Genomic DNA, 17,954 nt, shown 5'->3' on the forward strand with positions numbered 1-17,954 from the left:
AACAGAGAGCCCAGAAATAATATCTAAGGATATGTGACCCTTATTTGATAAAGGGGATATCATACATTAGTAGGGAAAAGTTAAACTTTTAAAAAAAGTTAAATTTTTAAAATGATTCTCCATATAAGGGGAAAATATAATCCCTACCTCATTCCATACATAAAGATAAAATCCAGTTAGGTTATTAAAGATTTAAATATAGAAATAAAACTTTAAACTATATGTATGTAATTTTGTGGAGAAAATGACAACATACAAGTGAAAAACATAAGATTTGAATAAATGGCAAGCAAGCTTTACCATGTTTGTACATGGAAAAACTCAATACCTTAAAGATGGCAAATCTCCCCAACTATTTTTTTCCCAAGTAAAGCCAGCATTCATCTGCATCAAAATTATCTAGAGTGATTGTTGAAAAATAGATTTTTTTTTAGGCTCCATTTTAAACCTACTATATCAACATGTCTGAGGATGTGGCCCAGGAATCTGCATTTTGGAGAGCTTTCCAGGTGATTTCCTTGTGTACTAAATTTTGAGAACCAGCCTTATGGAAGTAGGTCATAACCTGAGTTGCATATTAGAATCACCTGAGATAGCTTTAAAAATTCCGACACCCAGGCTACATCCAGACCAATTAAATCAGATTTTTTGGGCAAGGCACCTATACCTCCACCTTTTTAAAGTCCACCAGTGATACCAATGCACAGTCAAGGTTGTGGACTACTGCCCTAGGTGAAGGTGCATCCAGAGTCAGGTCTATAAAGTTTTCTGCCCTTCCCCATTTGAACATTTACTTCTAGTGCTAACCTAATAAGATGTGGACTTAATCTTGTAAGGAATTTCCTTACATCGGGATTATAACTTATTATTTTGGTATCTCCAGTGCCCTATCTGGTACATAGCAGGGGCTTAGTGGTCATTTTCTGAAATAAATTCAAATAAATGAAACTGAATGAATCAATATGCAGGTAAATTTTTAATTTCCCCAAGCCCTAAAAATTCCATTGAGTTCAACAAATCTATATGGCCCCTAGGCACAATGTCAGGCTGTGAGAGGTACAGAAATAAACAAAATACAACCCTTCTCTTCAAGTGTTCATGATATGGTAGGGAAGGTAGATATGGACAAAGGTATTTTATAATCAAGCAGAAAATGATAAGAGTTCAGAAAGTAAATAGCAGAAAAATTAATTCTGAATAGCAGGACCAAGGAAGGCATTGCTGGGGACTCAGTGTCTGAGGTTAGCCTTGAAGTACCGCTGGGACTTACCCGGGAGGAAATCGGGAAAATGGGCAGGTGGGGCATAGGACACTTCTGCACAGAATAAGCTAAGTTGGATGACCTTCCTCTGACCTTCACGCAAGGCTGTAGGGCAGATATTAAGGGCTCCTTTTCTTTCTAACTTCCTTGTTATTGCTCTCATTTTTCAAGTATTTTGCCTCTGGTTTATTAATTCTACCTCTTGGTGCCTCACCTGATTTCTTCTAGGAAAAGCTTCTCATTAGCATTTCTATAGGGAGCACCTGCTACCCTATGTATCCCTATTATCTGATGGCCAGGGCAATGGGGTTGACTGGCAGAGGAATTTTAATCCCCTCCTTATGACTCCTCTGTTTGCTAATTTAGAACGCCAGGTCTAAAGTCACAAATGGTTTCCCAGTGCAGTTCACCCTTAACATTAAAAATGGAAATAAAGATATGCTTCTCAATTTTATAATATCATCTATGTAAAATGAATGTATTAAAAATTAATCAACCTCATGATTGTGAATAATTCTAAAGATACCTCCGATACTACTTGAATGCAAAAATCCCAGGCTAGTATGAACGGATTATGAATTAGATGAACTATTTTTTTTTTTATTTGAGACAGTGTCTCACTCTGTTGGACCCAGCTAGAGTGCAGTGGCATCATCATAGCTCACTGCAACCTCAAATTCTCAAACTCCTGGGCTCAAGCAATCCTCCTGCCTCAGCCTCCCAAGTAGCTGGGACTACAGGTATGTGCCACCACACCCAGCTAATTTTTCTATTTTTTATAGAGACGGGGGCTTCTCACACTCGCTCAGGCTGGTCTCGAACTCTTGGCCTCAAGAGATCCTCTCACCTCGGCCTCCCAGAGTGCTAGGATAACAGGCGTGAGCCACCACACCCAGCCACAGATGAACTGTTGAATAGGGAAGTTTTCTGAAAGCCGTAGTGTCAAAGGATATCTTATGTGTATTGTAGGGGAAAATCAATTAGCATGCTTAGGATTCTGAATGTGGAATGTATTAATATATTTTACATTACATATGAATATATTAAGCTGATGGATATGTGTCTTTCTCCAAGTGAATTGCTCACTTTGATGTCATGCGACAGATGTCATTTGTAAAGCCCATGAGATGAACCAGTCACTATGATATAAACATGCCATGATTTATGTAGAGTGGCAGGAGAAAAGGTTTGTAAATCAAATCATCATTGAAATGGAGTCCAACTTGGCTTCTAAGGTGATGTCAATAAGCTCATCTACGGTGGGCATGGGGCATACCTAAATTCAGGAGATAGCCAGAATCATAGCAAGGAAAAGAATGGAAGACAGTAGGGAAGGAAAATCAATGTTCTAGACAAGGCTATAATTACCAAGCATTTTTTCTTTACAGTGTATTTTTTTTTTTTTTTGAGACAGAGTCTCACTCTGTTGCCTGTGCTGGAGTGCAGTGGCATCTTCACAGTTCACAGCAACCTCAAACTCCTGGGCTCAAGCAATCCTCCTGCTTCAGCCTCCCAAGTGACTAGAACTACAGGTACACACCACCATGCACAGCTAACTTTTTCTATTTTTGGTAGAGATGGGGTTTCACTCTTACTCAGACTGCTTTGAACTCCTGATCACAGGCAACCTCCTGCCTCGGCCTCCCAGAGTGCTAGGATTACAGGCATGGGCCCCCATGCATGGTCTACAGTGTATCTAACTTATTGAACATCTTATTTCTTCATATCTATTTTCACCCAAAGTACATTGCCCTATTATTAGTTAATTTCTTTTTCTGGAACCAAAAATAGTGCTAAATTTCACATCAAATTCGTAATACACTTAAATTGTCCATTAAAGAAATTGATGTTTCTTAGCAACACTCATTATCTTAATGTTCAAAACCCTTCTGACTATATGCAAAATGGTACTGCTGGCCCCAAAGTCATAGGTATAATCACATTTTACAGAGGACCCGAAATAAAAAAAATTTGTTAGGTGTTCAAAGATTTTTGGGGGACAGATTGATAGAATTCTGATAGTTGCTAAAAATAATCATTCTCATCAGCTATGAAAGCACAGCATTCTTCTACCCAATCCAATCATTTCCAGTATGTGTGCAATTCAAACGGTGAATCATGACATGCTTACGGCATAGTTAAGGTGTTGTTATATCAACCCCAAATTTGGAGTGAGTTATAGCTAAAAGATGTGGTCATTCCTTGACTATCTGGTCAATCACCCCTGAACAAAGCAAGTCCTGCCAACTTGGAAACATAAACGGAATAGGATCACTCAAGGAGGCTCAAGAATCTGAAATCTCTCTTGATTGGCATTGACTATATGGAGGTGAGGAGAGATAGCTCCTGCCTGGTAGATGATAAGGTTCCACCTGCCACTGGGTGATAGAATGGGAGTAGGAAGATAAACAGGCCAGGCTAGGAATCCATGATGTCGGGCCAACCTTAGAGTTCTCAAGAAATGAAGTAGGGCCTCGTAAACTAGAACCAGAAAACTACATCTTTTTTTTTATGCCTCTTGCTTGTTTGCTTCCTCTTTTGTTTTGATCCTCCTTTGGTAGCAGCATAAAAATATGGTGAAAATTTCACCTCCTTGTGGCTATCCAAGGAAAAGGATATGTGTCCTTGCTTGATACAGATCTTTAAAAGGAAGTAGTGTGCTCCTGGGGGGCCAGTGTGGTGGTGATAGCAATAAACTAAGAGAGATGCCAAGAAGGAAATGGAATTCAGGAAGATGGGACATGCTGGGCTGGGAGGCAGATTCTGTCTTAACAAGAGAGGATGTCTGCATATGCTAGTCTTTCCTCAGCATGTGAGGACGTATTTGTCATGTTCACTGGAAAAGCACATTAGTTCAACATGAGGCTGCATACAGGATCTTGGCCAAGGACATTAACTCTGCATTCCTTCCCCATCGCCACACCCTCCTGCAGGAAGGAGGCAACTAACTGGCTGTGGCGTTGATGAAGGAGCCCATAAGCCACATTTCGAACACCTCTAGCTCAGTTACTAATCATACACATCTTCCCCAGAGACTCCAAACCCAATGTTCCATGTTCTGAGTCAACTGTGATCTGCTAGCTACGTGCTATTGATTGAAACATAAGGGCAGGATTGACAGTCAGCTAAACATTCAGAAATATATATTGGATGGATGAAGGGCAAGAAAGCAGACCGGAAAGGCAAGGCTGCAGCCGAGGGAAAATAGAAGGAAAGAGAGAGCGATAGATTTCCATGCTTAAAGGCATTCATTTACGAGGAATTGAATGTACTAGAGAGGGAGCGCTTTGTGGCAAGAGAATGAAAAGCGCATCTGGAGAACATGAAGGGAAGGAGAGAAAGGAGATGCCTCAGTGGGAAGAAGGCTGGAGGCATGTAGAAAGTGGAAATCAGAATAATGAGGCATCCCGTAGAAGGTAGGAATGGAACCGAGACATACTGATTACCACTACGTGCCAGGCGTGAACTGTTCTCCTGAATCAGCTCATTGAATCCTCACAACGTCTAGCACAGTGCTTGGCATATATTATAGTAGCTACTCAAAAATATGTTGAATATTTAATATTAAATCAATAAATGAGTGAATAATCCCAAGAGATATCTATTATCAATTACATCTTACAGATAAGAATCTGAGGCCCAAAAAGATTAAGAAACTTGCCCAATGTGTCACAGCTAGTAAGAAGCACAAGGAAAATGACTTCAAAGCCCCAGTGGAAGGAGGGGGTGATTTGTAAGGATTCTTCAGGTAATCTAGAAAAGGTGGTGGTCCTTGGGCATTCCCAGGGACTGAGCGAGGGAGCGAAGAATGAAGGGCCAAGTGAAGAGGGCTGGGGAGGAGGGGGAGAGGCCACTTGGAAAGAATTCTTCTTCTAGAAGGACGAGGACCCTGCTGGAAGGCACCAAGGCGGCTAAGTGACACCTAAGCCAGCAAGGGGCAGCGTCCCCCAGTGCAGCGTCGGGTGGGGCAGGATGGAAGCACAGCCTGTGTGGAGATTGCGAAGGCTCTCTGTTGGGCGGGCAGGGATCTGAGGTGGTGCAGTGATGGGGAAAAGGTGGCTAAAGTGGTAAAGTCAAAGGGCTGGGCAGGCTGGGTTGGATGATACGGCGTTCACATAGGTCCGAGCAGAAGAGAAGTCTGCGACGGGAGGTTGCCTGGGATGCGGCTGGGGAGAGGGTGTGGTCTGGGACTGAACGGGAGGCTGAATGTGAGGCCTGCGCTGGGGCGAATGAGCCCTGGGCAGTCCGCGGGAGAGGGTACGGGTGACTGGTCTCGTCGCGCGTCTCACCTGTAGGAGCTGCTCACCGCACTCGCCGCCTCCTCTCGGATTTGCCGGTTGAGGGCGTCCGCCGCTGCGCGCCCCTTGCCAGCCTCGGGGCCCGTGGCCTGGACCTGGGCCTGGGCGGTGGGCAGCGGCGTCTGCTCGTGCCCCAGCCCCTCGGCGCGTCGCACCATCCAGGCTGGCCCGGCCTTCCTGCGTGTGTCGCGCTCGTCCCCACCAGACGCCTTTCCGGCTGCCAGGCCCCCTGCTCCAGCTGGGGCCGCCTCCTGCTCCGGGGCCTCCGCGGCGGCCTGCACTGGCCAGCGCTCCTGGCTCTGCGGCCGGCGCCTGGGAGCACTGAAAATAGGCGCCGAAGCCTGGGAGGACGCTGGAATCTGCACGGGCTTGGGGATCCACGGGTGGTCCCCGCGGCGCGGCAGTGGCCAGGCACGGAAATCCTTCTGGTACTGGGTCTCGCGCTCGAAGGGCGCGTCGGAGGGCTGGTACTCGCTGCGCGGCCGGCAACTGGGCTCGGGCCGCTGCACCTTCCAGGCGCGGTAGTCCTGCCGCATCACCGAGTCCGCGGGGCCCGCGCTGGAGGTGGAGCCGGAGACCAGGCCCGGGCCCGGCCCACTCCGGCCGGGGGCCACCGCCGCCTCGCGTTCTCCGCTAGGCCCGGGCGCCGGCCCTGTTGCCCGGGCAACTGCATCCAACTCGCCCTGGGCTGGCTGCGTCTCTATGGCAACCGCGCGCGCCGAGGGGGGCGCGAGAGCCGGCTGCGCCTGCTGCTGTTGCGGCGGCGGTGGCTGCGGCGGGGCGCCAGGGTGCTCGGTGGCCTCTGAGTACTTGGTGAAAACCAGCGGCACGGCGATGTCTGCCTTGTCCAGCTGGTTCCAGAAGCGGGCGATGCAGCAGGCCCGTGTGATGCACGGCCACGCCATGGTGCTGACTGCAAAGCTGGCCCTCCCTCTTTCTTTCTGTGGCTCTAAAGCAAGTCTCTAATCTTCCTTCAGCCTCCGACCCCGACCGCCCAGTGCGGTTCCCACCGTTTTCTCCCACCACCGATAGCCTGAGCTACTTCGCCCTCCTCCCTCGGAGAGCACCTGGCAGAGCTATCGCTAGGATAGTCTGTAAAGTCTCTCGATTACCGGCTATCTGCAGCCCGGGAGCGTAGTCTGCCGCGGACGCCGAAGGGCGAGAGGCACAGCGTCCCCGAGTCCCCGGCGAGGCTGTCTGGGACGCGCCCCTCCCTGCGGCAGCGGTGGCGCGCAGACCCCGGCCAGGCGAGGAGAGGCGAGGGGAGGTGGCCGCAGGCTTAAGCCATGGCGCACAGGAGGGGCCGGGCGGTGTGGCCGCGGGATCCGCGGACGCTGCCGAATTCTCCTTCCCGACGGCGTCTGGTCGCAGCGGGTCACCTAGCAGAGCCCGGAGGTCGTCACTACCAGCGGAGACCAAGCATTGCTGCCTCCGCCGCTTCTGCTGCTGGGAAGGGGCCCCACCCTATTCTGCAGCTCTGGGTCTCCGCCGCTGCCGGCGATGATGCTGCAGCCCCTGCCGCCGCCGCCGCCGCCTCTGCTGCAGGGAAGCGGCCCCACCCTTTTCTGCCGCTCAGCGCGAAGGGGGCGGGGGGGAAATCCAGGAAAGATGCTGAGAGAAAGCGCGCTGCAGAAAAAAAATCACCTGCTGTCGTCAGCGCGCGCTGCTGGGAGCTCGCCCTCTCTCGTTCCCCTCCTCCCTCCACTCTGGCAGCTCCTCCCTCCTCTGCTCCCGGGCAACAGCAGGATCTGGGGCCTTGGCGGGTTCAAGTCCCAAGCTTCTGACTACTTGATGTCCTTGCGCTGGGCGATTCACTCCAGGAGCCCGAGGCTCCTCTTTTGTAAAATAGGGCCAATCGTTGCGGGGGAGGAGTGTAATTAAATTTAAAAATATGGATGAAACTCCCAGTGAAATGTCTGTCCCAGAATATATGATTTAAAAGGGGGAGCTGCCATTAATGGTCAAAGTCACCAGGCTGTGTTTGAGCCCCGTTTGGCTGGCTGCTGATTCAAGCACCTGCCAGTCTTACCCACAGACTTTGCTCAGATGTGTGGGAATGGGAGGCCCAAGGCTGCTGGGCCAAGGCGTGGGCTGGAGGCCCAAGGCTGTTCCTTTCCTAGGCGATCCTTGGGAAGGGGTGTCTTAGACTCTTTCAAAAACCACCCAGTCCCTGTTCAGTCCGTTGGACACAGTGCGGGAGAGGTGGTGAAAAGAAGATTCTTGAAAGGGGCCTAAGTGAGGAGGTTGGTGGGGGCTTTCTGGAACATTCTAGCCCTTCTCCTATGCTCTTCTTCTATCTTGGAGGCATAATACATTTTGAAACCTGACAGACTCGGTTTGGCTCTAACACTATCTGTGTCACTTAGGCAAGTTGGGTCATCCCTGGGCCTCAGTCTCCTCATCTGTAGAATGGAGGAAATAATAACTGCCTCAAAGTGGTTTGTGAGGATAGTTAAGGAGTCAGAGCAGAAGCTTTGAGTCAATCAAATTTGCAGGGATTTAAATCCTGTATTTTGTAGCCCTTAGCTGCATGGCAATGGACAAATCACTGCAACTTTTTGACCCTTATTTCATTTATGAATGGGAGTACCAATACTGAACTTACAAGATAGTTACGAGAATTAAAATGAAATAATGCACTAAAAGTGCTTATCACAACATCTGACACATAGCAATGTCTCAATAAATGGTAGCCATTAGTATCCGAAAGGCCCACCGAGAAGACCATAGTGGGGCTTCCCAAGTAAGCCACTTGAACACCTTCTCCAGGAGAGCTCTTGTTCCTCCAAGTACCTTTTGGTCTCTCCTTGCTGTCTCTCCATTTATGTCTCCTGCATTGTCCTCCACTAGCTATACCTGCTGGCCTTCAGCTCTTTTTCTCTCCAATGTAGGCAGAGTTTTCAACATCAGTTAAGCTGGGAGTATTGGTGTTTCTTCTGGGGAAGAAAGTCATTAATGTGTTTACATTAGGAATTGATTGCAAAACACAGCTTTTTTTAAACCCTAAAATCAAATAGGATGAGATGACAGCTCTGATTAGTCAATTATTTGCTGAACTTCCTCCTACTTGGGTCTTTGCCTCTTGGTGATTTGATTTGAGTTCTGTAAATAAAATGATGCCTGGCACTGCTTTCCAGTCATTTAGAGTTACATTTCCATAAACAACATAATCTGGTCTGACACTTCCTCCCCCTAATCCTGTAGAACTCCCTGGGATTTGGCTGATGTCTCTTTAATAATGATTTCCAAAGATAAAAAGAAGGTCTAAAAATTGGAGGGGGGATGTCTGTTTTGAGAGTCATTGAGACTTTACCCTTTTTTCATTCAGCAAATCTAATTTCCTGATACCTGCTCTGTGCCTTGGGCACTGCGGGACACATATGAATTCTAGCTCTGCAGGAGCCCTCAAGTGTAGGGGTGTGTTATGGGAGGACTGAGAGACAGACACATAAGTAAATAATTAGCAAAGGGCATGGTCAGCATAACAGAGGTTAACACTGGTGCTGAGTGAATGACTAATGAGAGATGAGTAGGAGTACTCCCAGCAGGAGAAGTGTAAGTAAAAGTGTGCTAAGTAACTTTATCATAGCATAACCTTCCACATTTTTTCACTTGGGTTTTAAAACCACATTCAATTGTACAACCTCTTTGGAATATCCAGTCTATTCCAATCTATGGAGTAGACAAGTCTAATGGGCATTTGTTACATGGCTTGTTCAGCATCCGTTCTAGTGGTAACAGCGCCTCATTATTTGCCTTTGGAGAACCACTTCTCTCCAACTTTCAGACCATTTGGTTTGAGTGGGGTTAGTCCTACCCCACCTGTCTTTCAGGGGTGACTCACGTGGGTTTACCAGGGGACTACATCTCCCTGGCCAAAGTGACTGTTTAGTGATAGGCTTGAGATCCACATTGGACCAGTTACAAGAAATCCTAGACTTTAGCTGGAACTATCCTAAAGCCTCATTCTCTCTTTTTTACTGAAATTGCTGAAATAGGAGACCATGAAGTTATTTTTGTTGATGATCATCTTTGCTGTCACGGGGGTGAGGCTGCCTAAGGTTTAAGCAAACAGAGAGATTGGAAGAGGATATAGGATTCTGATGATGTCTATACCCCAAAGCCCATCTTCTTTTCTTCCTTGTAATAACAAAAGCCCCCACGTTTTAATTGGACTCTTAGTTATCCAGTCAGAAACTACATTTCCCAAACTTCCTTGCAGCAAAGAACAACCATATGTACTTCCTTCCTTCCATATGTCACTTCCTTAAAAGAAGTTGCTTGTGTTCAACTTTGTCTTTCTCCCCATAGAGTAGAATGCAGACATGGTAGGGGTGAGTTATCATTTGGGTGGTTAAGACAGTCGTTAAGAGTATGGTGTAGTGGTTAAGAATGTTCTAGAGCCAGGATTCAACCCTGGGGAAGGAAAGAGAGAAGAAAAGACAGAAGAAATCTGTCTTGGATGATCCCATGGGGCAGAGCTGCCTGAGCAGTCTTGTACTACCTGCTTACTGCTGGACTGTATGTGAGAAAGAAATAGACTGCTCTTTTGTTTGAACCACTGCTTTGGGGTCCTCTGTCTTAGTATTTTAGCTATTTAAATATGTGACTCTGGCCATGTATGAACAAATTTGAGGTACGTGAACACAGCACAGAAATAAAACACTAGCAAATAATACCATGTTAGGATGAGAAGGAGAGATCAGAGTTTAAAATATTCTAAAACCCTTATTTGTTTGTGAGGAGAGTAGAAATATTAACTTATTACCTTAAAATGTTTATTAACCTAAAAATTCACATTTTTTTTTTTTTTTTTGACAGAGTCTTGCTTTGTTGCCCTGGCTAGAGTGAGTGCCGTGGCATCAGCCTAGCTCAGAGCAACCTCAAACTCCTGGACTCAAGCAATCCTTCTGCCTCAGCCTCCCGAGTAGCTGGGACTACAGGCATGTGCCACCATGCCCGGCTAATTTTTTCTATATATTTTTAGTTGTCTGATTAATTTCTTTCTATTTTTAGTAGAGACGGGGTCTCGCTCTTGCTCAGGCTGGTCTAGAACTCCTGACCGTGAGCGATCCACTCGCCTCGGCCTCCCAGAGTGCTAGGATTACAGGCGTGAGCCACCGCGCCTGGCCTAAAAATTCACATTAAAGAAAATGGAATAAAAAAACTTTATTAAGGTCAGAAATAAGCAGAAACTCACATTCAAAAATAACATGAATTTTTGACTTATCTGTGGTTTCACAAAAATTACTCTAAAAAAATTTGAAAGATAATCACAAAGCCAAAATGTGCATTTGTGAGGATGTACCTTCACAGTAAATATAAAGCAAGAAGTGTCAAAGTGAAATGTTGGAGATATCAACTTTCAAACTCAATACTTAAGGAAATTGGATATTCCATACTTAATAACCTATAGACTCCTAAAAGAAATGAATGTTAAGAATCCTAGAATCTTGGAATTATAGAATATTTTTCTTAACCTCTTTTTTTTTTGATTGGTTGTTTTTGCAGATTGTTATGGACTGCATGTTTTTGTCCCCCCAAACTCATATGTCAAAACCCTAACCCTCATTGGAATGGTATTAGGAGGTGGGCCTTTGGGAAGGTAATTAAGTGTAGATGAGATCATGAGCGTGGAGCCTCCACGATGGGAATGGTGTCCTTATAAGAAGAGAAAGAGTCAAGAGCTCGCTCTCTCCACCATGTGAGGATATAATGAGACTACCTGCCAGCACCCTGATCTTGAACATCCCAGACTCTAGAACTGTGAGAAATACATGTTTGTTCTTTAAGCATCCAGTCTATGATGTTCTGTTATAGCAGCCCAAACTAAGATACAGGCTAAAAAATTCTTCCTTTTATTGAACCAGAGTAAGAATTCTTGCAATTTCCATCTTTCCTAGGACCACCATATGACAGCATTTTAAAGACATATCTGAAAACAGCTATTATATCCCCGGATCTCTTCTCAAGCTGAACATTCCCAATAGTATAATATTATACTAAAGCCAGGAGATCTACTTTGACACTGTAGATCTCCTGTTACTCATTGAACTTTCATCTGCTAGTTTTAATATTTATTGGTGGCTCTTGCGTGGAACAATTATTATTATTGTTTTTGCCAAATAGTGATTTTCTAACTCCATCAGTCCTTCTACATTTACTATTAATAGTTGACATCTTTGTTTATACCAGTACGGATTCATAAATTCTTATTTTTTTCCAATGGTTTTAATCAATTACTCTCACTTTTTATTTTGATGCTCAGATTGTTCCAGATTTTCCCAGTGGAAGACTCTTGGTGATGGCTCTGCAGTTTCCTTAAATAAAATGATACAGATACATTTTAGGTTCCATACTGAACACGCTCCCTGCCTTCCTTCCTCCAATGATACCACCATCTGCTAAAGATAAGATGGTTTGCTTGCTTTGTGATATTGCAATATCAACATTAAAGAAATTCAATGCTTATCAGCATTATAACACTCATAAGGACCACAAATATTTTAAATTAGAGGGAGAGGCGCTAGAGGTTGGATTGCAGAAATTAAAAGATGAAAAGCAAAAGCAAAGACAATTCTTTTAAGCAGCAAAAGACCTGGAAATAATGCCACTGAAGCAACTTATAAAGTAGCTTATATACTCGGGGAAAAACGGAAGCCATTCAGTGATGCAGAAACTGTGAAAGAATGCACTGTCGAAATTGTAGGATACTTAGACCCCGTAACGTTTCAAAGTACAAACAACTGCCTCTTTCAATGAGAACCATAACTGATCAGCAGCGTGAATTTGCCTTCAACTTAACAGAACAACTTCATGCAATATTTCAAAAGGAAAATATATATTATTCAATCACTTTGGATGAATCAACCGATACTACTGACTGGGCACAGGTTTTATACTTCATTCGGGTCATAACAGAAAATTTTCTTTGACATGAACAGTTACCCGCTTTGGGCACTCTTGCAAACAGAACACGGGCAATAGATATCTTCAACAACTTTTCAAGATAAATGTCATGAAGTTGGACTGAATTTGGTAAATTTAGAGAGTGTATGTACACCTTCCATGACAGAAAAACCTGAAAGGCTTATTGAACAGATAAAAAAATATTAACAGATGCAGATGCTCTCTCATTTCTTTTCATTGTATTAATATCTTGCATTAGCAAAATCTTTGTGCTAAAGCTACTGTTTTAAGTGACACTTTACAACAAGTTATAAGTATTGTTAACGATATTTGTGCAATTGCAACACAGCAGTCATAACAGTAACATGCTAAAGTTGAACGATGAGGTACATCCAGTGTAGATTTGCCCTATCATTCTAAAGTTCATTGGTTATCACAGGGACAGGCGTTAGCCAAAATTTTATCTCTGTGAGAACAGATAGTTACATTTTATGATGAAGAGAATTAACATTGTGAATTATTAAATGAAGATTTCTATAGGAATGCAGCATTTTTGTGTGATATGTCAAATCAAAACAAACTTGAATATTTCTTTGCAAGGTAAAACTAAGTCTACATAGGATATGTGACAAAAAATTCAAGCATTTCAAAAAAAGTTATCTTTTTTCCAAATATTTCTTCAAAAGGAAATTTCGGATGAACATTTTCCCCAGTTAGCAAAGGACGTCGATGAGCAGGATAATATATGTGAATCATTTGAAGAATATACAGCTGTTATAGACCTATTAATTGGAGAATACAATGAAAAATTCGCTAACTTTGAGAATCATGACATCGCACTGAAATTAGCATTTCAGCCTCACCTAGTTGATATCACCAAGGCACCTAAAGAACTCAGATGGAATTGACTGAGCTCTCAGTAGGTGACATTTTAAAGTCATTGTTTGAAGCTAAGAAAGATGCAATTGAAATATGAAAAAATGTAGTAGAATACCTGGATACATGCCCAAAAAATGCTTTCTTGCTTTTCACTACTTATTGCTACGAATCTATGTTCTCCTACCCAACCCAAATCAAGACACCCTTAAGAGTACAAATGACTGATACCCATCTAGAGGATCAACTGAAACTACAGATCTCAAAGCTGCAACCAAATATTCAAATGCTTTCCAACAAAAAGGAGACACAACAAAGCCATTAAAAGATTAATTAACTTTAAAATTAACAAATAGTTTTCATTTTTGAAATTATTAAGTATATAGTAGTTAGGTTTTTACAAAATAATGTGCATTTTTAAGTATATCTAATTGAAATTTCTTGAATGTAGCCTTATTTGATTACAGCTAAATTAATGCAGCCTCCCAACATGAAAAGGTTTCCCGCCCCTGCTCTAGTATATAAAAAATTTTGTATGTATGTGGATCTGTTTCTAAACTCTTTATATTGGTCTATTTATTTACCCTTGTGCCTAAATTATACTCAAAAATTATTTGTGGTCTTACTGTTTGACAGAGTAAATATCTCCTCCTCCTCTTCTCCTTTTCTTCCAAGCTGTCATTCATTTTTTCCCCCAAATATTTTTTTTTTTTTTTGAGACAGAGTCTCACTGTGTTGCCCAGGCTAGAGTGCCGTGGCATCATCCTAGCTCAGAGCAACCTCAAACTCCTGGGCTCAAGCAATCCTTCTGCCTCAGCCTCCCGAGTAGCTGGGACTACAGGCATGTGCCACCATGCCCGGCTAATTTTTTCTATATATTTTTAGTTGTCTGATTAATTTCTTTCTATTTTTCTCTTGCTCAGGCTGGTTTCGAACTCCTGAGCTCAAACAATCCGCCCGCCTCGGTCTCCCAGAGAGCTAGGATTACAGGCGTGAGCCACCGCGCCCGGCCTCCCCCAAATATTTTTTAAGTAGGTACCAGGCACTGTTCCATATTTTGGTATATAAAACTAATAAAATTGACATATCTCTGCTCTCATAGTGCTTGCATTGCATGGGAAGTCTTGCCTTTAATCCTCCATATTAATTTTAGAATTAGCTTGCCAAATTCTTCGAAACCCCTTCTGCAAAAAAATGTCTCTGAAATGTTTTATGGAATTGCATTGAATTTATTGAATATTTAAGAAGAATTTCCATTTGATGACTTTTAAAACTTTCTGCTCACAAAGATGGTAAAGCTCTCTGTTTATTCAGTGCTTCTTTCTTCTTCTGTAGTGGTTTTTTTTTTTTTATAATTAGAAATGGCATATCTTTTTAACTTTTTGTTTTTAAATAATTATAGACTTGTAAGTTGCAAAAATAGCACAGAGGGGTCCCTTGTACCCAACATCCAAGTTTTCCCAGTGGTAACATCTTAATTATAGCACATTATCAAGATAAGGAGATTGACATTAGCACCACACAATCAACTAGACTACAGATCTTACTTGGATTTCACCAGCTTTCACATGCACTCATTTTTTCAGTACATCTTTGCATATAGTCCTATGACATTGTATCCTGTCTATAGAGTCATATAACCACCACCACAATCAAGAGACAGAACTGTTCCTTCACAAAGGACTTCCCTCTTGCAACTACTTCATAGTCACACCCTCCCCTGATTACCCTGATTTCCCCTGGCAGCCCCTGCTCTGTCACTCCATCTCTAAAATGTTGACATTTGAGAATGTTATACAGGTGGGATCATATAGCATGTAACCTTTTGTGGTTGATTTTTTTTCACTCAGTATAGTGCCTTAAGATCCATCCGGGTTTTTGCATGCATCAGCATCAATAGTTTGTTCCTTTCTGCTGTGAGTAGCATTCCATTGTCTGCATTCCACTGTCCTGCATGACCTCACTCAGGTCTATGAACAACCTCCTCACCTTCAGTCTCCCACTGTTCACTGCCACCTAGTCACACTGGCACCTTTCCGGTCCTGAAACACACCAGGCTCTTTCCAGACTGGAGGCCTTTGCACTTGCTGGTTCCTCTGCCTGGAATGTTCTTTCTGTTCTTTACTTGACGGCTTATTCTCTCCTTCAGGTCTTGCTTAATACCGTATCTTCATATCTTCCAACAATCCGTCCTGAGTCATCTGAGCTAGTGTGAGGTCCCTTAGTTCTCTTTCGTCACTCAGTTTCCTTCATGTATCACTCATTATGCTCTGTAATTACCTTGTTAATTTTTGTACTTGTTTATTGTTTGATACCCCACTTTCCACCCATTGTTAACTACAAAATCCTTTGAGTTCCCACAGGATCTTGCTTGTCTTATTTACTATGTTTCTATTCCCTTGAACTGTGTTTGGCACATAACAGATAGCCAAAAAAAAAAAAAAAAAGTCGACTGAATGAATCAATCAGAGGACCAGTGAAGGGGACACTGGGAGGAATAGCAATACTGTACCATTGCCAGCAAAGGAACCAAGTGGAAGGTACTGACAGGCATTAGGAGATACAAGGATACAGAGCAATGGAGAGAGAGTTAGGACTGTAGATTTGAGAGTTATTCTTAACCATCTATTAATGTATTGTTCACCTATCCCATTTTCTATCAATGCGTCTGTCTCTATGCACGCATCCATGCATTTAGTTACCGATTCACCCCACCAACTTTTGAGTAAATCACGAGCCAAGCCCTGGACACTGGAGAGACACTAACCAGTAGACAGTTCCTGCTCTTGAAGACTGTAAGTCTGGAAGGAATGGGAGAGTAGTGAACATAAAGTTATAACATAAAGTTATAGTAGTAAGTGCTTCTATGAGGGAGCCACAGTACATTACACAAATCATAGTTGAAAATATGTAGGAGAAAATAGATTTAATCTTGAGGGCATGCCAGAAATTAGGGAACATCGGGGAGGAGGAACTGCCAAGAGCTGACAAGCAAAGGAAGAAGTGGGTCAGGGCGATAAAGGAAAAAATAAGAGAGAAATTACATCACAGTAGGAAAATCCTGGGCTTTAGAGTCAGAGTGACCACACTTTGAAGCCCAGCCCTGTTTCTTACCAGCTGGCTAACTTTGGAGAAATGATTTATTCTCTCTGAGCCTCAGTTTTCTTCTTCTGGAAAACAGAGATAATGGTACTGAGCTGAGAGCAATGTTATGGGCTAGGTCCTGCCTGATGCACAGTAGGTGCTTATAGGTAGATGGGGGTTGGATGGTGGGGATGCTAACGGTGATGATGATGGTGGTGGTGATGATAATGGTCATGAAAGGGTGACTGGAAGGCACTTTAGAGACCCTGCTCCCTGCCTGTTGAGCAGTATTTGACTCTGGGATTTCTTGAGGCTTTGCCCCTGGCTAGGAGAACACCACGTGATGTTTCAGTGGAGAGGAGAAGGGTGGGCCATGTCTATGCTGCCATCTTTTTGCAGGATGACTGCAGTTTGGTTGGAAACTGGACACCAGCCATCCACTTTCTGCAAGGAAAACACATTAGCTGCAATCCATTACACGGGTTTGCTGACTCAAAACCTTTCATGATGAGTGCTAAAATTAAGTGATCATATTGTTTTCTATTTTAAAAGATATGCCTTCCCGCTGGGCTTCAATAGTAGGGTCAAGTGCCATGGTCAGGGGAAGTAGTCTTTAGTTAGAATCAATTTGCTTTAGATGAATATGGGAGACTGTGGCTTGGAACTTGGCCAAGAGGATCCACATTCTGCCTTCTGCACCTCTACAGAGTGTCAGGACACTGGAGATACTAGGAGTAGGAATGGGGGAGCAGAGCCTATTGAGAAAAGACAAACAGGTCTGTCAGGCAGGCCCCACCCCGGGAACCAAGTTCAGCTTGCCCACAGCTTCTCAGAATGACCACCAGGGGGAGCAGGTCCTCACTACTGGGCTTGGTGGCTCTCTCCTACTCCTCCTTTTCTTCCTCCCCTTCCCCTCTACCCACTTTCCTTTCTTCCGCATCTCTCTGCAAACCTTTCCTCTCTTCTTCTCTGCTCTAGACGCTATCTCCCATGGTGAGGACATGGGGTTCCTGAGCTTGAGGATTTCATGAGCTGTTCAAGAAAGGAAACCAGTTAAAATTGTGAACTGAGAGTGTGATGAAGGAGAGAGAGCTCTGGAGTAAGAAAGACTCAAACTGAACCTTAATTCTGCCTCCTGTTAACTGTGAGATCTCAGGTGAGTCACTTCACCTCTTAGAGCCTAACAGGACTAACATCTGCATCGTAGGGTTGTGTGAGGGGTGCCTGAGATGTCAGTTTTTGTATGTGTAAATTGATTAGTGATACTAATAGCAACAACCTCGTACTTAATGGTGGGAGGCTGGATATCTTCATCTTAAGACTGAGAACCAAGCAAAGATGTCCTCTCTCATCCACTAGCGCAATAAAACTAACAAAAAGAAATAAAGAGTATACATATTGGGAAGGAAGAAGTAAACCTGACCTTACTCACAAGTGACATGGTTGTCTATGTAAAAAATCCTCCGAGAAGCTACAAAAAAAATCTCCTGGAACTAATAAGTAAAAATAGCAAGGTCCTAAGACAC

General features: G+C 43.7%; 1 protein-coding gene across 1 annotated transcript in view; it reads right to left on the bottom strand.

Annotated features, from left to right (window-relative positions):
• Nucleotides 1-6,529, bottom strand: part of MAP6 (microtubule-associated protein 6) — a 61,438-nt gene extending 54,909 nt beyond the window's left edge. Inside the window, exon 1 of the mRNA XM_012645672.1 lies at nucleotides 5,551-6,529. Within this exon, the coding sequence (XP_012501126.1) occupies nucleotides 5,551-6,464 (914 nt within the window). The 5' untranslated portion in view covers nucleotides 6,465-6,529. The remainder of the gene's footprint in view (nucleotides 1-5,550) is intronic.
• Nucleotides 6,530-17,954: the final 11,425 nt, after the last annotated feature.

Source organism: Propithecus coquereli, unplaced genomic scaffold, assembly GCF_000956105.1.
Source record: "Propithecus coquereli isolate 6110/MARCELLA unplaced genomic scaffold, Pcoq_1.0 Scaffold235, whole genome shotgun sequence".
In the NCBI taxonomy this organism is placed as follows: domain Eukaryota; kingdom Metazoa; phylum Chordata; class Mammalia; order Primates; family Indriidae; genus Propithecus; species Propithecus coquereli.